The sequence below is a fragment of the Rhinatrema bivittatum genome, chromosome 5 (genome assembly GCF_901001135.1).
Source record: "Rhinatrema bivittatum chromosome 5, aRhiBiv1.1, whole genome shotgun sequence".
NCBI classification, from domain to species: Eukaryota; Metazoa; Chordata; class Amphibia; order Gymnophiona; family Rhinatrematidae; genus Rhinatrema; species Rhinatrema bivittatum.
The window spans coordinates 338,269,689-338,290,154 of NC_042619.1; the positions used below are offsets into that span (position 1 = coordinate 338,269,689).

The window sequence follows — 20,466 nt, forward strand, 5'->3', positions numbered from 1 at the left end:
GGTGTCTGAACTGATCCTTGGTACTACAGGAACGAAAATTATCAGGTAAGAACTAATTTTCCTTTCCCTGTACGTACCAGGATCAGTCCAGACCATGGGATGTCCCAAAGCTTCCCTACAAAGGGTGGGACCCAGATAGTGCCGGTCGAAGAACCTGCCGACCAAAGGAACCAAAGACTGGAGCCTGAACATCGAGGCGGTTGTGATGAGCAAAAATATGAAGGGATTTCCATGTAGCCGCCCTACAAATTTCCTGCGGCGACACAGATTGAGACTCCGCCCTAGAGGTCGCTTGAGAACGCAAAGAATGAGGTTTTAGGCCTTCAGGAACTGCTCGGCCCTTGTAAATGTAAGCAGAGGAAATTGCATCGTTCAACCAGCGAGCGATAGTAGCTTTAGAAGCTTGCTTCCCCCTGTTGGGTCCACTCTACAGGACAAAAAGATGATCAGAGACATGAAAATCATTGGTGACCTCAAGATAACGCAATAAGACTCGCTTAAGATCTACATGACGAAGATCACCACCACCAGAGGCTGCGATATCCTCTGGAGAAAAAGCGGGAATTTCAACGGACCGGTTAATATGAAAAGACGAAACAACCTTAGGTAAGAAAGAAGGTACGGTCTTGAAAGAGACGCCCGAGTCCGAAAAACACAAGAAAGGGTCTCTACAAGATAGAGCTTGAAGTTCGGACACTCTCCTGGCTGAACAGATAGCAACCAGGAAAACAGTCTTGAGAGTCAAGTCTTCGAGAAAGGCACGATGAAGAGGTTCGAACGGAGCTGTACAAAGAGCTCGAAGAACCAAATTTAAACTCCACGAAGGACAAATAGACCGGATAGGCGGCTTTAGATGCTTAGCGCCTCTGAGAAAACGAACAACATCCGGATGAGAGGCTACCGGCCGGCCTTCAATGGAACCCAGGAGTGAACCAAGCGCCGAGACCTGAACATGCAGGGAGCTGACCGAAAGACCCTTGGAGAAACCTCGCCTAAGAAAAGAGAGTATCACCGCAACAGAAGGGGAACAAGTGGAAAAGCCCAAATCCTCGCAGACGTTTTCAAAAACCTTCCAGACCCGGACATAGGTAAGCGAAGTTGACTGCTTACGAGCCCTAAGGAGGGTAGCAATGACCTCTTCCTTATATCCTCTGCGTCTCAAACGTCTCCGTTCAAAAGCCATGCCGCTAGACAAAAGCGATCCACCTGGTTGAAAAATACGGGACCCTGACGCAGCAGATGGGGCAGATGACCGAGACGAAGAGGGCCGTCCGCAGTGAGATTCACTAGGTCTTCGAACCACGGCCGCTGTGGCCATTCGGGGGCCACGAGAATGACTGGCCCGCGATGGAGCTCTATTCTCCGAAGAACCTTCCCCACTAACGGCCACGGTGGGAACACGTAAAGAAGAACATCGGAGGGCCAGGGAAGAACCAGTGCATCCATTCCCTCTGAGCAATGCTCCCTCCACCGGCTGAAGAACTGGGGAGCCTTGGCGTTGGCTAGCGTCGCCATGAGGTCTAGGTGAGGGGGACCCCACCTGCGCACGATTAGATCCATCGCTACGTCTGACAACTCCCACTCGCCAGGATCAAGATGTTGTCGACTGAGGAAGTCGGCTTGGACATTCTCCTTGCCTGCTATGTGGGAAGCCGCTAGGCGATCCAAGTGCCTCTCTGCCCAGAGAGGAAGCTTGCTGGCCTCTAGCGCTATTAGACAACTTCGAGTCCCCCCTTGTCGATTTATGTAAGCCATCGTGGTGGAATTGTCTGATAGCACTTGGACCGCTTTGTGGCGAATCAGAGGAAGAAAAATCTTGAGGGCCAGGCGAACCGCTAGACAATTGATGTGCCACCGAGACTGGGCCAGGGACCAGAAACCTTATGTCACATGGGATTGGCAGACAGCCCCCCATCCGGAGAGGCTGGCATCCGTCGTTACTATCACACAGGAGGGAGTCAAAAGAGGCATCCCCTTGAGAAGGTGAGCCGGGGAGAACCACCATTGTATATTGGCGATGGTAGAGTCGGAGAGAGGGAGAATCTCCTGATACTGTTCTGACTTCGGCTTCCAACGGGACAACAATGCTCTCTGTAAGGGACACATATGAGCAAACGCCCAGGGGACGAAATCGATCGTGGAAGCCATGGTCCCTAGAACCTGCAGGGAAGAGTGGAAGAGTGACGAAAGTGTTCAACTGATCAATCAAGTTGAGTGTTCACGAGTCCGAAAGAAAAACTTTCCCGACCCGAGTGTTGAAAAGAGCGCCCAGGAATTCTAGCTCTTGTGAGGGCCGAAGAGTGCTTGTGGAGTAGTTGACTATGCAGCCGAAAGATGTGAGAAGGGCTAAAACTCTGTCTACCGCGAGCATGCAGAGAGCTGCTGATTTGGCCCTTATCAACCAATCGTCCAGGTAAGGATGGACTAAGATCCCTACCCGACGGAGAGCTGCAACGACTACCATGGTCTTGGTGAAAGTGCGGGGGGCGGTGGCAAGACCGAATGGGAGAGCCCGAAACTGGAAGTGCTGGCCTAGGATCTGAAAACGAAGAAACTTTTGATGTCCCTGACGAATGGGAATGTGAAAATAAGCCTCCATGAGATCTAGGGAAGCAAAGAACTCGCCGGGACGGACCGCCGCAATTACTGCCCGTAGAGTTTCCATCTTGAAACGGGGAACCTTGAGGGCCTGACTGACCCTTTTGAGATCCAGAATGGGGCGAAAGGAATCGTCCTTTTTGGGAACAATGAAGTAAATTGAATACTGGCCGGCGCCTTGTTCTTGCACCGGAACCGGAAGGATCGCTCCCAAATCCTGAAGTCTCAAAAGGGTGTGACAGACCGCAGGCCTTGGAAAGGCCGCAAGGGGACACAATATATAGATCTGGCAGGTCCCGGCAAACTAATGCGTAGCCGTGTTCTATCACATCGAAGACCCAGAGATCGGAAGTGATTTTGGCTCACTCCTCGAGAAACAGAGAAAGACGCTCACCTAAGTTTCGTGCGGAGGACTGGACCGGCTGAATTTCATTGGGGAGCTGATTTAGTGGTAGTGAGCTGCTGATGGCCATCTCGGAAACCCCGACGGCCACAAAAGGAATGGGACCAAGACTGGGACCTGGACACGCCTCCCCTGGGAAAGGAGCCACGGGCTCTGCTAGTGTAACGGCGGTTCCCCCTGAAGCGAGAGCGAGTCGGGAAAAAAGACTTCGACTGTTTGGGACGGTCCTCTGGCAGCTTATGGACTTTGTTTTCACCCAAGGACTTAATAAGCTTTTCCAGGTCCTCACCAAAAAGCAACTTGCCCCTAAAAGGAAGAGTGCCCAATTGAGCCTTGGAAGAAGCATCAGCGGACCAACTGCGTAACCAGAGAAGACGCCTGGCCGAAAACGCAGAAACCATAGCCTTAGCTTGGACCCGAAGCAAGTCATAAAGGGCATCGGCACCATAGGCTATAGCACCCTCTAAACGCTCAGCCTCCGCAGACGGGAGGTCCTGGGTGCTGAGTAACTGTTGCATCCACCTAAGGCTTGCCCGCTGCATGAGACTGCTGCAAATAGTAGACTCCGAGTGCTAAGACCTCAAAAATGCGTTTCAAATAAAATTCAAGCTTACGGTCTTGCACATCTCGCAATGCAGTAGCGCCCACCATGGGAATGGTAGTACGTTTTGTAACAGCAGTGACAGAAGAATCTACTTTAGGGATTTTTAACATGTCCAGGCAGTCCTCAGGGAGCGGGTATAGCTTATCCATAGCCCTATCAACTCGGAGGCCAGCCTCTGGGGACTCCCATTCGCTGAGGAGAAGCAGGCGGTGCATAGGGTGAAATGGGAAAGTACGCAGTAACACCCTGAGTATCGCCAGGACCGGTTCTGCATTTGGTGTCATTGCAGCTGCCACAGAGTCATCTGGTGGGGCATCAATTCCCAACTCTTGGAGAACGAAGGGAATAAGGGGCTCCAATTCTTCCCGCTGAAATAAGAGCAGGGACACGAGCGTCGTCGCCCTCCAGCGGGGGGGCTTGGGTCCTAGTATCAATATCCCCTAAATCAAGCGGGTCAGAGGGAGGGGGGGGGGGTGTCTGCTGGGGGAGGGGGAACACCCGGAACCACCCGAACCCTAACCGGACCCTGTGGGTCCGGAACCATATCAGAAGACCACACAGGGGGGAGGGAAACCACTGAGGGGGGTCTACCTCCCTTTGTAAACTTGCTAAATAAGACTCATGTAATAAAAGCACAAAATCTGATGAAAAATGGGTCTGTGCTGATTTTTTTTTTTGTGTAAGGGGGGGGGGGGAGGGGGCGGGAGAGGTGAGGGGGGTCCAAGCCACACCCCCCCCCAGAGCAAACCGGGCTCAAATCGGGGGGGGGGGGGGGGGGGAAATCGGATCCCCAGCCCCCGGAGAAGCAGGAAGTGTTTCATCTGAAACACCCAAAATGGCCGCCGCTGACGTGCGTTCCCGGGATGGGAACAGCTTTGAAATTCGTCGGGGAGTCCTTCCCTGAGGTCTAAAAGGTGGCGGTTCAATAGAGGAGCCCTCACCCCCTGAAATGCACCCTGAACATACCACTTCGCGGGAGAGTCGGGAGGCCGACTCTCCACAGGCTAAACAGCAAGATGGCCGCGGCATAGAGCAGGGAAGCAGCCGCTAAGGTAATTAAAAACAGCTGAGCAGGGAGCCCCTGAGGAGCTGGGCGGGAGATTGAACCCCGCTCCCTCCTCACAAAATAAACTGCTGCCTTTTATTTATTTGATTAAATAAAGTATATAAAATATATATTCTGTGAAAGTGAGTTTTCTTTTCTTTTTTTTTGTAAATAATTCACAGAAGCAGGGGCATGAAAGTCATCCCTGAAGGCTCAACCGAGGCATGTGCATCTCGGGGCATGGCAGCAGTAAACGTGGGGAGAGGGACTGGCACCACCAGTATCACCCACACTAGGTCACCGGGAAGGGAACCTAGGCTGATAAATATCAAGGGGCAAAGCCCCCCTAGGAACCCCAAGAGCGAGGGAGACAGAACTGTCTGCCCTGACACAGTCAGAGAAAACTGACAAAAAGAAATTTTTTTTATTATAATAATTAAGAAATAAACTAAACATGTACTTGCGTGAGCTTGCCCCAGAGAAACAAGAAGAAAGACTACAGAGGGCAAGCTAAACAGGGAACCAAAAGGGTGAGCTGTTCCACCTGCTGGAGACAGACAAATACTGAGGGTTCCTGGGTGGGTTCCGTCCTTATATAGGCAAGCCTCAGAACTCTGGTCTGTCTCCACCTGCTGGAACGGGGGCTTTACCCACGGTCTGGACTGATCCTGGTACGTACAGGGAAGAGCTGTGTATTTTGTCAGAACTCATAGCATGCTTCCTCTTCATTGGATGGCTGAGGCCATCTCCCTCCCTTACTCTTATAACTGCAGTTGCCGCCATACAATGACTCCTGCTTCCCTAGAAAGACCCCTGCCTTCCCCCAGGAACTTGTGCCATAACTCTACTCTCCCCAGATACACCTTACCTGGATATGCAGCTCCAGTGGAACAGGGCGGACGTTAGGATGAAAGTTGAAGGTGGCTGTAGCACTGCAGCCCAGCCAATGAGCCACATCCTTCGCATTGGAAAGGGAAGAGCTCAAAGCCACAATCCTGATTGGCCGCTCAATCTGAGAGGAGATGTAGCGCATACGGGAGCAAATCACTTCCAGGACAGGCTGTGGAAAGAGCAGAGGTGGTTGTCACAGATGCTTTGCTTCATTTAGTCTGCTCAGTCAGGGTTAGCATGAGAAGATCTAGGAGCTCAGCTTCACATTTTTCTTTTGTAAGAATACTGGATAAAACTCCAAAACGGCTAACCCACAATCTTCTTTCCTTCTCATGAGTACAATCCCTGAAAAATGCTTTAGATATTAATTACAGTAAAATCCAGTCTGACTTCTACTGTGCCCTCAGTTCTTTAATTCGATGGAAAACTTTGGTTCTAACCTGGCAATTTTCTTTTCTCAGGTTCTACCAGACCAGTCCAGATGAGTGAGTTTTGCTCCCCTACCAGCAAATAGAAAAAAGCTGTTTTCTGATGTCATAGGAGCTGCAGATGGCACATTTCCCTAAGTATTTCTATATCAAAGACACCAACATATTAAAATATAAACTTCACCCTAACAAGCAAGGAGGTTCAAACAAGTGGACCCAACTAAGCCTAGATCCCACAAAGTAAAAGATTGATACATTTGCTGAGCTGGAGAACCAACATGGAGAAAGGCAACTGATCCAGAATCCTCTGCTATCTTAGCCTGACTTGGCTGTATGAACTCCAGGTGAGTTATTGAGCCTGACCTGGAGGAATTCTAAAGACACCTGGACAGCAGTTAAAGCTGGTGCCATACTGTGATGCCTAATTATAGGGTCACAAAGAGGAGAAGGCAACGGAGGGAACTTCAGGCTATACAGTCACCATTGAGGCACTATTCTCAGGAGCATCTGTAAACACAACATTAGATGTGTTAATTGCCCTGACCAGCAAGGTTCTAACAGAACAAAGGACTATGTAAAGAGTGATGGTAAATGGGCCCCACCTTGGAGAAATACTCAGGGTAGCTTAGGGATGATCTTATCATGCTGGTGACATGACAACCAATGTAAATTATTCTCTGGGTAGTCATGCATGTCTAGAATTTTCTAACTTAGTCCTATATTGTATTTTACCTATAAAAGAAGGATCAGTTCATATACACGATGAGATGCTGGTAGTCAGTTTGTTAGAGACATGGCATCAGCATCTCCCAAGAATACTTATATTGTTCAATAAAAAATACTTTCTGGAGACCGGTGACGTCACCTGCTAAGATGGCCGCTTAAGACCTCGGCTCCCCTCTCCTCCACCGCTAATCCACCTCCATCGGTGCATAGCCGGGTCTGCGGACTCTGAATTTCGCTGCTTCGGGGTCCCCGATTACTGCAAATGGCTACCCCCCGGAAAAAAACAGATTTGAATCGCTTTTCATTTGCGGCGGCGAGCACAGTGGCAGCGCTCGAGGATGGAGGCAAGATGGCGACGATCCCAGAGCCTGTGGGGGAGGTGGAGCCGGCGATAGTGATCGCGGACGCGGAGGTCCCGACCCGGGGTGAATTTCGCACCTGGTTTCAAGAATTGCGGGGGGACATGGCTCGCTTCCGACAGGAACTTGGCGCCATGATCGAGAGCACCAAGAAAGATGTACGAGAACTGGAACGGAGAGCGGACGAAAATGAGCAGGGCCTGCAGGACACGCAAACAGAGCTGGATTCTGTCCGGGAGGAGCTGGGGCAGTTTCGGGAGGCTCATGAGGAGCTCCATTCACATGTTGAAGATTTGGAAAACAGAACCAGGCGAGTAAATCTCAGATTTCGTGGGGTACCAGAAGGGGAAGCCTTTAAAGATTGTACACAAGTGGTGCAAGACATATGCGCTTACTTGCTGGACCCGGAGGGCATTAAGGAGAAGCCGCGTGAAGTGGTCCTAGAGAAAGCATATAGAGCTTTTGGTAACCCGAAGAATAAGCAGCTGAGGGACATAATAGCATGCTTTCACAGCTTCCTTGTTAAGGAAGCGGTAGCACGAGCAGCGTGAGCCCTGGGCTCTATCACATGGAAGGCATGTAAAATCGAGGTGTTCCAGGACCTGGCAATCTCTACTATCCGGAAAAGGCGAGAATTTAAGGATGTTATCACCATACTTCGTGCCCAAAATATCAAATACAGATGGCTCTTCCCCTTCGGCCTACTTTTCACGATAAACTGTGTACAGTCCCGCGTACAGCGTGTGATGGAAGCGGAAGACATACTGCGAGCCGCCGGATTACCAGCAGTTGGTTCCGAGGGGCTCTCTGCATCTACTGAAGCGAGTAATAGCAGGAAAAGTGACCGCCCACGCTGGAAAAGAGTGGACAATGGGGGCAGAAGATTACGCCGCAGATCCGCGGGCACATCAGGACTCGAGGAACCAGGATGAGCCAGCCCGGGACTTTGCTTTGGCGTACTGGTGAGCTGGCGGTAATAGCCAGGGTATGGTGGACATAGACTGAGTTTGAGTTTTGATGATATTGCAGGACCTGTGGTATACAGTGGATTAACAGGTGGTATGCTAAGCCACGAGGGAACATGTTTTTGCACTCACAGATACCACAGGGGGTTAACTGTTATAATTGTTCTTTGTGTTTATTAATATGGAGGAGAGGGGACCATGTTTAGGTCATGCGGTGACGTTAGGTCTCACATGGAAGAGATCCACTCGGGACAGAGTGGCTGGCAGTGGGGAAGGGGGGAGAGGGCTGGGGGGGTGGGGGAGGGAGGGGGGAACAGGGATAGGAGTATTTGCGGGATTAGATTACATCCACCGGGCGAGTGGCGGATAGTTCTGAGTCCGATCTTTGGAGGGCCAAGCCTCAGAGGCCATGCAGCGATTTTACTGTGGCTTTGGTCGAGCTTTAACACAGAACCATGAAGCCTCTAAAACTACTTTCCATTAATGTAAAGGGCCTGAACACATATCATAAACGATAAATGTTTCTGCGAGATATGGCCCATCACAAGGCGGATATTATTCTCTGCCAGGAAACCCACATTAGAAAACGCTATGAGCGTTTGTTGGCTTCTAAAGGGTACCCCAAGTTTTTCATGCAGCAGCTACTGTTCACAATAAGTACGCAGGGGTAGGGATATTGTTTGCTAATCAGGTAGTGGCGGATGTTTTCTCTGAAGTCCGTGATGTGGAGGGTCGCTATATTTTAGTAAAAGCGACAATTAACGAAGAAAAGTATACTTTCTTGAATGTGTATGCCCCCAATGTGGATCAATCTGAGTTTTATACGAAACTATCGACTGTCATTAGCGATTGGGCGGAAGGGCGTCTCATTGTGGGGGGAGATTTTAATATCACGAGATACCCTTATCTTGACAATTCCCACAGTGGGGGAGTGGGGGGGAAAAACTGCACGAAAGATGCTTAAACATTTAATAGCAGATCGTGGGCTTCTGGACATTTGGAGACTGCGCAATCCCACATCTAGGAACTACACATTTTTCTCCCACCCTCATAAATCCTATTCCAGGATTGATTACTTTCTGATAGATAAGGATTTAGTGGGGAAGGTCCTGGAAGCGGAGGTGGGCAACATTACATGGTCCGACCATGCCCCAGTTTGGCTAACATTACAGACCAAAGACTCCCAGGCTGGCACAAAATTTTGGCGATTGAATGACAGATTGCTTGAGGACAAGGGGTTTGTGTCCCAACTCCGGCAGCACATCAGCGATTATTTAGATATCAACGAGAATGGCAAAGTTACACCTGGGGTTGTCTGGATAGCTTAAAGGCCTAGGTGCGGGGTCTGTGTATAGCCCGAGCGGCTTTTGTTAAGAAGGAGAAGGACCGGGAGCGGCTCTCTCTCCTGGAGAGGGTAGCTAGATTAGAAGTGAGGCATAAGCGTACTCTAGACCCTGATATATTACAACCCCTACTGGCTGCTCGGCAGGCGCTACAAGCTCTTGAAGGGGATAGGATAGCGTATCAGCTACAGTTGCTGAAACAGCACCATTTTGAATGGGGAAACAGGGCTGGGAGGCAGCTTGCCCGTAAATTAAAGGAAAACACAGCGCAATCCCAAATCACTAAAATTAAGGGTGACCATGGGCAATATGTGTACTCTCAGCACGAAATTGGGCAATGTTTCAATCAATTTTACCGGAAATTATACGATTCAGAGACCCTCTGCACGGTGGAGGAGATAGACCAATCTTTACAGGATGTTGTTTTGCCGGCATTGTCTCCAGAGCAGAGTACTATGCTCAATGAGGAATTGAGGGAGGGGGAGATATCTCTTATCATTAAAGGTCTCAAATTGGGAAAAGCTCCTGGGTTGGACGGGTTCACCGGAAAATTTTATAAAGTTTTTAGTGTAGAATTGCTATCGCCGCTAGTGGCTATGTATAACGATATTAGGGGAGGAGGAATAATCTCTAAGGAATCCAATACCGCGGGAATTACGGTGCTGGCCAAGCCCGGCAGAGACCATACTCTATGCGGGTCGTATAGGCCAATATCCCTGATTAACATAGACCTGAAAATTCTGGCGAGGGCGCTGGCTCTTCGCCTCGGTAGAGTAGCCCCTAGGTTGGTGGATAGGGACCAATCGGGATTTATTCCTGGCCGGCTCGCCTCGGATAATGTATGTAGGGTAGTGGAACTGATGTGGTGGGCACAGACGAATGAGATCCCGTCGGTGCTCCTAATGGTGGATGCCGAAAAAGCGTTCGACCGGGTGCATTGGCCGTATTTATTTAAGGTTATGGAAGTTATGGGAATAGGGGAATCTTTCATTAATTGGGTTAAAAAACTTTACAGTGGTCCGCACGCTCGGATAAAAATTAATGGGGCTTATTCAGATCCTTTTGAAGCGGGGCATGCGTCAGGGCTGCCCACTGTTTCCCTTGTTGTTTGCCCTTTCGTTAGAACCCCTTGCCGAGAAAATACGGCGTCATACGGGTATACACGGCATACCGGTACGGGATTTAGAATTCAAGATCTCGCTTTTTGCCGATGATCTTTTATTTACCCTTACCAAGCCAGAGCTCTCCTTACCCGTATTATTAGAGGAGATTCGGGAGTTTGGGAGACTGTCTGGCTTCAAGATCAATGCTGATAAGTCTGAGTTGTTAAACGTATCAATGAATGAGGACCAATATGTGACAGTGGGGAAGACATTGCCATTTCGCCAAGCTAAGGAATCTATAAAATATCTGGGGGTCAAACTGGGGGCCCATCTAGATTCCCTCTACAAGCTCAATTATGAGTCTTTGTGGTCTCAGATACAACAAGATATGGATAGGTGGGACAGAACTGATATCTCTTGGCTTGGCAGGATAGCGGCCATTAAGATGAACATACTGCCCCGGCTTTGCTATGTCTTTCAGACATTGCCTGTGGCGGTGCCGGATGGGGCTATAAGGATATGGCAGAGAAAACTGTTCCGCTTTATTTGGAAGCATAAGCCACCCAGGGTCTCTCGGTCCATTTTATACAGGGATAGAACAAGGGGAGGCCTTAATGTCCCCAATCTTAGTTGGTAGTACACTGCAATCATATTAGGTGTGATATCAGCTGGCACGTGACGGGCATACCTAAACCCTGGATCGCTATAGAGCAGGCAGCGTCCGGAGACTTCCCCTTAGACACCAGGGTTTGGAGTAAAGATATAGGGAGAGACACTGTCCCCTCTCTGACACCATTCACCCAGGCTGTGCTGAGGCTTTGGGCAGTCTGGAGGCCCAGGATGGCGGGGTCCAAAAGGATTTACCATTTGACCTCCTTTTTGTGTAACATTGGGTTTCCACCGGGATTGGATAAAGCCTTTTCAGAGAGGTGGACAAACATGGGGTTGACAAAGGCTGGACAAATGTTTAAGGGGTCTGCTGTGTTGGACATGGCGGAGATGCGGGAAAAGTACGGGGGAACACAAAGGGATTGGTATGCATACCTGCAAGTCACCCACTTTCTACGTTCGGAAGGAGCGCCTGGGGAGCTTTCCAGAGGTAAATCCCTATTTGAATCCTTTTGTGAACAGCGAGGCCCTTTGTCAAAACCGATTTCTCGGATCTACTTACTCCTTAATAGTGAGGATAAAACCAAAGGGTCTTATCAATTACAATGGGAATCCGATTTGGGTCACGCATTAGAGGATTCCGAGTGGGATCGATGTCATATGCTCGTGGGAAGGAGCTCTATAACCGCAAACATCAAAGAAAACGGATATAAATTGCTGTATCGCTGGTATTTGTCACCGGACAAATTACATCGTATGAACTCCCAAGTCAGTGATACATGCTGGAGATTATGCGGCGGTAAGGGAACCTTTAATCACATGTGGTGGGCATGTCCTAAGATACAAGCTTTTTGGGCTATACTTGCGGCGTTTGCAACCAAGGTCCTGGGAGTTTCGGTACAACCGGATCCCAAGGGTTGTCTCTTAAGCCTGGTGAACGGGGATCTCAGTGATAAGCATAACACGTTGCTAATACAGATATATATCGCTGCTAGGAGTGAAATAGCGCTCAGATGGAAATCTGATGATGCTCCTACAATGCCGCATATCCATTCAAGATTGGATAGGATATATCAGATAGGCTACCTCACAGCACTTCGACTTGATCGGGTAGCTAAATTTCAGGATGTGTGGGCACCTTACCTGGCATGGCTGCAACAGTAGGCTGGTTTTAGATGTACTCGTCTGTGGTGATTGCATAGAGGAAACGTGGGGGAGGGGGAGGGGGGAAAACATTGAGAGGCTATTGCTTAAGACTGTGTATGGAAATGTAATCAGGCATCCAAAATGAGATGCGACATTGGTTGTTTATGTTTATGATTGTTTTATTGATAATGATCCAAGCTTGTATCTTATACCTGTTTCTGATCTGGATATCATGTTATTTTGTACGTTATGCCTTTCATGCATAAATAAAAATTTGCAAAAAAAAAACCAAAAAAAACTTTCTACAAAATCTAAGTGTTCTTGTATTCATGGATATATAAGCGTAATAAAAAATGGCATGGCGCTTAACAAGATCTAACCATATAACTTTAAAAACTTCCAAAACTAACTCAGGTCTGCAAGAGAATAAGATATATGCACACAGTAAGGCAAGCTGGACTAGTCTAAAAGACTCTAGAAATGAAGAGATTACTTACCTGATAATCCCCTTTTCCTTAGTGTAGACAGATGGACTCATTACAAATGGGTATAGTGTGCTCGTGCTAGCAGTTGGAGACGGATCTGACGTCAGCACGTGGTACATATACCCCTGTAGGAAGTGCAGCAACTCAGTATCTTCTTTGCAAAAGCTTTATGGATATATGTGTGACTGACCGATTGATTACAGGAATCATGATTAACCTGACCGATTGACAGTAGCTGGAGACCGCCAGTGTTCTCAACCGGAAGGCGTCGACACCCGGCAGGGTGGATGCCCTATGTAATAAAACATGGCTTACCTTGAATCGGTGAATCCCCATGCATATCGGCAGCTGGGCGGGATGCTGAGCCCATCTGTCTACACTAAGGAAAACGAGATTATCAGGTAAGTAATCTCTCCATTTCCTAGCGTGTAGCAGATAAACTCATTACAAATGGGATGTACAAAAGCTACTCCCGGACTGGGTGGGAGGCTGCCCGAGGTCCGTTTAGGATTGCCCTTGCAAATGCTGTATCCTCCCTGGCCTGGACGTCCAGACGGTAGAATCTGGAGAAGGTATGGAGGGAGGACCACGTTGCTGCCCTGCATATCTCTGCAGGCGACAGCATCCTAGTTTCTGCCCAGGAGGCCGCTTGGGCTCTGGTAGAGTGAGCCTTGACCCGTAGAGGTGGTGGCTTTCCCGCCTCTACGTAGGCTGCCTTGATAACGTCTTTGATCCAGCGGGCAATGGTTGCCTGTGAGGCCGCTTCCCCTTGCTTCTTCCCGCTGTGAAGGACGAACAGGTGGTCCGTCTTTTGTACTGCTTCCGACATTTCCAGGTATCTGGACAGCAGCCTGCTGATGTCGAGATGGCGCAGTATTCGACCTTCTTCTGACTTCTTCAAACCTTCCGTGGTTGGCAAGGATATGGTTTGGTTGAGGTGGAAGTGCGAGACTACTTTGGGTAAGAAGGAAGGAACCGTGCGAAGATGGATAGCCCCCTGGGGTGATCCTGAGAAACGGATCGCGGCAAGACAGTGCTTGTAGCTCTGAGATGCGGCGTGCGGAACACACGGCCAGCAAGAACACCATCTTCAAGGTTAACAAACGGAGGAACAGGCCTCGGAGGGGTCTGAAGGCAGGTCCCGCTAGGAAGTCCAAAACTAGGTTGAGGTTCCACAGGGGCACTGGCCACTTCAGTGGCGGGCGAATGTGTTTGACTCCTTTCAGGAAACGTGAAACGTCTGGGTGTGTGGCAATGCTGTTGCCGTCACTCCTGGGGCCCGTAGCAGGATAGCGCTGCCACCTGAACCTTGATTGAATTGAGGGACAGACCCTTCTGGAGCCCATCTTGCAGGAAATCCAAAATGATGGGGATTTTAGCGGCATGTGGATTGGTGCTGCGAGTTTCGCACCAGGCTTCAAATACTCTCCAGATCCTTATATAAGTTAGCGATGTGGAGAACTTGCGTGCTCTGAGGAGTGTATCTATTACCGGCCCCGAGTATCCCCTTTTCTTCAGTCTAGCCCTCTCAATGCCCAGACCCTAAGAGAGAAATGAGCTGGATCCTCGTGGAGGATGGGACCTTGCCGCAGCAGGTCCCTGTGAGGAGGCAGGGGTAGAGGATCCCCTGCCAGTAGTCTTCTCATGTCTGCGTACCAGGGTCTTCTTGGCCAGTCCGGGCCACCAGAAGAACTAGGCCTCTGTGCCGCTGAATCTTGTGTATAATGGCCCCCAGCAGGGGCCATGGGGGAAAGGCATATAGCAGGATCCCCTGAGGCCATGGCTGTACCAGGGCGTCGATCCCCTGGGATAGAGGATCTCGCCTGCAACTGAAATATCTGGGTACTTGGGCGTTGGACCTGTCTGCTAGTAGGTCCATGCCCGGCGTCCCCCACTGATCCGTGATCATCTGGAAGGCCGTGGATGACAGCTGCCATTCCCCCGGGTTTAGGCTTTCTTTGCTGAGGAAGTCTGCCATGGCGTTGTCCTTCCCGGCGATGTGAACGGCAGAGAGGTCCTGGAGATTCGCTTCCGCCCAAGCCATCAGGGGGGCTATTTCTAAGGATACCTGTCGGCTTCTGGTTCCGCCCTGTCGGTTGATGTAGGCCACCGTGGTGGCATTGTCCAACATCACTCTGACTGCTCTGTTGCGAAGTCTGTGGGCGAATCGCAGGCATGACAACCTGACTGCCCATGCCTCTAGTCGGTTGATGTTCCACCCCGACTCTACTCTGTTCCACCGCCCTTGGGCGGTTAGTTCTTCGCAGTGGGCTCCCCAGCCGCTCAGGCTGGCATCTGTAACGAGTAGGGTCCAGGTTGGAGAGGACATTTTGACCCCCGGCTCATGTGGCCGGGCTGCAGCCACCATCATAACTGATGCCGTACTCTGGCCGGTAGAGGTAGATGCACGGTGTAGTTCTGTAATCGTGGGCTCCACCGAGATAGAAGGGCGCGTTATAATGGTCTCATATGAGCCCGCCGCCCATGGTACCACTTCCAGAGTGGAGGCCATTAGGCCGAGAACCTGTAGGTAATCCCAAGCTGTGGGCCGGGTGGTGCTCAGCAAAGTCTGCAAACGATTCCGGAGTTTTGATTTCCTCTTGGAAGTCAGGCTGACTTTGTCTCCTTGGGTGTCGAATTGGACTCAGAGGTATTCCAGCGACTGCAAAGGCTGTAGGGAACTCTTGTTTGTGTTGACTACCCATCCCAGGCTTTCCAGAAGAGATATGATTCTGTTGGTTGCCCGGTGGTTCTCCTCCGGCGACTTTGCCCTGATCAGCCAATCGTTTAGGTAGGGATGGACGAGAATTCCTTCCTTCCTGAGTGACGCCGCTACCACTACTATGACCTTGGTAAAGGTCCGTGGCGCGGTGGCTAACCCGAAGGGTAGAGCCTGGAACTGAAAGTGTTGTCCCAGGACTTTGAAGCGTAAGTAGCGCTGATGATCCCGATGGATTGGGATATGCAAGTAAGCTTCTGACAGATCCAGGGATGTGAGATACTCCCCTGGCTATATGGCACTTCGGACTGACCACAGAGTTTCCATGCGAAATCCTGGGACCCTTAAGTGCCGGTTGACCGACTTGAGGTCCAGGACAGGTCTGAAGGTGCCCCCCCCCCCTTCTTGGGCACAATAAAATAAATGGAGTAATGCCCAGAATTTCTCCCCCATGCAGGCACTGGGATTATGGCTTTTAGGGACAGGAGCCTTCCCAAGGTAGCTTCCAGCGCCGCCCTCTTGAGGGGCGGACAAGGAGATTCCACAAACTTGTCCGGAGGGAGGTGAAGGAAGTCCAGGTAATACCCTTCCCGGACAATGGCGAGGACCCACTGGTCCGAAGTAATCTCGACCACCTGCGGTTAGAATAGGGTTAGCCTGCCCCCTATGGCTTCTTCCCCCAGGTGGGTCGGCTGATTCTCATTGTGGGGTGCGGTCAGGACCCGAACCCGAGCTGGTTCCCTGCTTGCTGTGCCTGGTCCGAAAGGACTGGTTCCTGGTCTGAGAACGAGGTGCCTGGTAGCGAGTCCTGTAAGGTTTGAAGCGTTGAGAGCTTCTACCTCTGGATGGCCTAGGAAAGGGGCGCCGGTTCCTCCTGGACTTGTCTTCTGGTAGACGGGGCAATGGAGAGGCGCCCCATTTGTTAGCCAGGTTCTCGAGGTCACTGCCGAATAGGAGGGATCCCTTAAAGGGCATTCTCGTAAGGCACGTCTTGGAGGAGGAGTCGGCTGACCAATTTCGTAGCCAGAGCTGTCTCCTGGCTGCCACTGAGGATGACACTCCCTTGGCTGCCGTACGGACTAGGTCGGAGGCCGTGTCAGTGAGGAACGAGAGGGCCGATTCCATTTCTTCTCCCAGGGTGTTGTTCCTGGCTTGTGATAAACAGGAACGTGTCACCACGGTGCAGCAGGTCGCAATTCGTAGGGACATGGCTGCCACCTCAAAGGCTTGTTTCAGAATGGCGTCCATGCGCCGGTCATGTGCATCTTTGAGGGCCGCCCCTCCCTCCACCGGAATGGTGGTGCACTTCACAATTGCGCAAACTATGGCGTCTACCTTGGGGCACGCCAGCAGCTCCTTGGTTGCCGGGTCCAGGGGGTACATGCCAGATAAGGCCCGACCCCATTTGAATGAGGCCTCCGGCGCATTCCACTCGAGATCGATTAGCTGCTGTGCTGCTTGTAGGAGGGGGAAGTGGTGGGCCGTTTGACGAAGGCCTTTCCAGCAGGGGGTTCATTCTAGGTTCCCCTGGGGTGCCGTGGCCCGGGATAGCCAGCTCCGACAGGCATTGAGAGGCCAGGTCTGGGAGATCCTCCTTAGGAAAGAAGCGTCTCATGGTTCGATACGGCTCTATCCCCGAGGGAAGTTCTCCCTCCTCGGGGAGCTCGTCTTCCTCCACAGAGCAATCTGAATCCCCATAAGTGGGGCTTCCGGGTGGTGGGTGGCCGTGCCTAGGTCTTGAGGGTCCAGGGGTAGGGTCATCCGGTACGTACGCCGTTCGGGGATCAGACTGCATCTGGACAAAGGCGTGAATCCCTTTGAACAATTCCACCCAGGAGAGCGAAGCAGGTTCTAGCCTTAGGGGCACCAGGTCTCTAGGGTTCCCTGGCTGCTCACCGCGGCCTGCTAGGTCCGGGGTGTTCCCTGAGGAACTGGCAAGTATGCTGGGCTGGGACCGGCCCTGGAACTCCCAGGGCCTCCTCACATTGGGCACATAGGGAGTCTGCTTCCTCGCTCTGTGTGGCTCTGAGGTGGCATGCTGAGCAGAGGCCTAGAGCTCTTATGCCTGATTCTGGAGGTGCCGGCTCTGCGGCCGCATGGGCTCTCATACGCTCCATCGAGTCTGTTATCTCTATGCGCTTTACAATATACGCGAAGATGTGCACCTATCAACGCGCGCCCATCAACGTGCTCTCATCAACATGCGCCTATGAACGTGCGCCTATGAACATGCGCTTAGCAAGATGCGCCTATCAATGTGCGCTTATCAGCGTGCGCCTATGAACGTGCGCTGAGCAACGTGCGCCTATCAACGTGCACTTAACACCGTGCGCTGAATCAATGTGTATCCAGGTGCCCTTCAATGTGTGCCTCTATCAAATATTTATTTATTTATTTACTTAAGGCTTTTTTATACCGAATTTCTTGATACAGATCAAATCAACTCGGTTTACATCGAACAAACGTTTTAACAATAACATAGCCAATAAACATATTAATACGAGGCAGATAGCGGCAGAGTCAAAAGTTACATTATAACAAGGGCGAGCAACTGGGGATAGGGAAAAGAAATGGGGGAAAACAAGAGTATACAAACAATAGGATACTTTATACAGAGAGTGGGGGTGGCATATGTTAGGCGCCCAACTATTTTCGGGCGCCTAACATATGCGCCCGTCGCCTGTGTGCTTAGTCCGGACTGAGCGCTACAGCGAGGCGGTGAACCAGGGCAGATGGCGACAAGAGAGCAGGCAGGCAAAATGGCGACCTCCTGGGCGGGCTGCCACGTAGGCAGACCCCGCTAATCCTCGCTTCCTCGGAGACCAGCAAAAGTAAAAGATGTACGCCTTACCTGGTCTTCGGCGCTTCCCGGCTTGCGACCCGGGCGGGTCCTCCGGCTGCGGGGGGAGAGGGTGATTACCGTCACCCGCCGCGCTCGAGGATGTGCACTCGCTGCCTCTAGGGCCGCGCCCGAACTCGTCTCGCTCGCGCCCGAGCCCTTCTCACTTGGGGGCTAGGTCCCTGCCGCGAGTTGGCCACCGGACCGAGGCTCGAACCTCCGAGGGACCACGGAAATCGCCTCGGGAAACTCAACTGGGGGAGGGACCCGAGGGTATCACCGCAGGAGTGGCGGGGCTCGTCTTCAGGTAGGATTCTTCTAAGAATTTAATCGGTTAGAATTTGGAAAAAAAACGCTCAGCGAGCGTGAGGTAGCTCCAAACTGCTTTGGAGACGGAAATTACTGAGTTGCTGCACTTCCTGCAGGGGTATATGTACCACGTGCTGATGTCAGATCAGTCTCCAACTGCTAGCATGAGCACACTATACCCATTTGTAATGAGTCCATCTGCTACACGCTAGGAAAACAAAATTAGCAGGTAAGAACCAAATATTTCATTCATCATCCCACCAGACCAGTCCAGACAAGTGGAATATACCTAAGCCAACCTTATACTGGGAGGGAACCTGATAAGCCTGCTCTCAGAATGCCTGTCCCAAAGGAGGCAGAATTTTGGGCCTGAACATTCACTCTGTCATCTCTGGAAAAAGTATTAAGGAAACTCAAGTGACTGCTTTGCAAATATTCTCTGGAGGAACTAAATTAATCTTGGGGGAATTCTGCGCCTCTTTGGTGAAGAGGAAGATCCTGGAGCGTCATTCGTGGTGAAGAGAAAGCACCGTGAACGGAGCACGCATCGTTCACGGTGAAAAGGAAGGCCGCCACGGGATGTGCTCTGCTCGTGGCGAAGAGGAAGGCCCTGGCGTAACGCGAACGGAGCACATGTTGTTCATGGTGAAGGGGAAGGCCCCTGCGTGCCACGCTCCGCTTGCAGTGAAGAGGAAGGCCCCAGTGAGATTGAATGTGTATAGAGAGGTGTGCGTGAGGGGACGTGGGAAGGGTTGAGACAGAGAGAGAGCAGGGGGGGGGGGGTATGTGAGAAAGACCAGGGAGGGTAAAGCAGGGGGGTGTGACAGAGAGCAGGGGAGGTACTTGAGTGTGGGTGCCAGAGAGAGGGAGCCAATATGAGGAGAATGTGAAGGAGTGTGTGTGTGTGTGTGACATTGGAAGCTGGTGTGTATGAAAAAGGAATCGTGTGAATGCGAGGGTGCTAGCCTATGTGAAGGGATTCTGTATGTGTGAGAGAGAGCCTGTGTGAAGGGGTGCGTGAGAGAGTGACATAGGTAGCTTTTGTGAGGATGTATGTGTGAGAGAGAAAGGGAACTTGTGTGGGTGTGTATGTGAGAGGGCCCCTTTATGAGGGGATGTGTATGCATGAGAGAGTGAGGGAGCCTGTATGAGGATGTGTGTATGTGCACTAGAGAGAGAGTATGTGTGTGAGAGAGGGAGGAACAGAGGGAGCCTGTGTGAGGGGCAGTACTGAGAATGGGGTCAAAATCTTGGAGTGGCGATAGAGTGGAAGGGGTTGAGCCTAGAGGTGAAGGTGAGATACTGGCAGGTGGAGGAGTTGGGGCCTGAGAGAGAAAAGTGGCCAGGGGAATAGGGAGAGTGAGTGGAAGGAAGGAACACTCTTAATTTCTAGGGAAATTCTGCTCAAAATGTTTAAAATTCTGCATCTAAGTAATAATTTTTTCAGTATTAATATAAAATGTAATTACTTAAAAACTGTCATGTAAATTGTGTTATTTTGACCAATATAAAGTTTTCAGAATTTTAAATTTTTTTGTGCAGAATTTCCCCAGGAGTACTAAATGAAGTTCGGCCCAAGAGTAGCTTGCATCCTATTAGAATTCACCTTAAGCCTCTCTGGTGCTATCAGGCCCTTCAGAAGATATATTGATATAATGGCTTCTTTCAACCAAAGAGATCACTACCAAAAATGCTGATTTAAAAGTCAATTCCTTCACTGACCGTGAGGAATGGTCACCAACAACAGCACTAGACTTCAAACACCTTCCACACTCGAGCGTAAGCCATAGACATTGAGGGCCGCCTGGACCGAAGCAGGGTGGAAATCACCTGTTCTGAATAACCTTTCATCCGTAACCACTGCCTCTCAAACACCAGGCTGCGAGAGAGAAGT

At 50.7% G+C, this 20,466-nt stretch overlaps 1 protein-coding gene across 1 annotated transcript in view; it reads right to left on the reverse strand.

Moving 5' to 3' along the window:
- The window catches only part of SNRNP200 (small nuclear ribonucleoprotein U5 subunit 200), a 915,618-nt gene that overhangs the window by 266,613 nt on the left and 628,539 nt on the right, over positions 1-20,466 (reverse strand). The window contains exon 32 of the mRNA XM_029604465.1: positions 5,519-5,710. Within this exon, the coding sequence (XP_029460325.1) occupies positions 5,519-5,710 (192 nt within the window). The remainder of the gene's footprint in view (positions 1-5,518; positions 5,711-20,466) is intronic.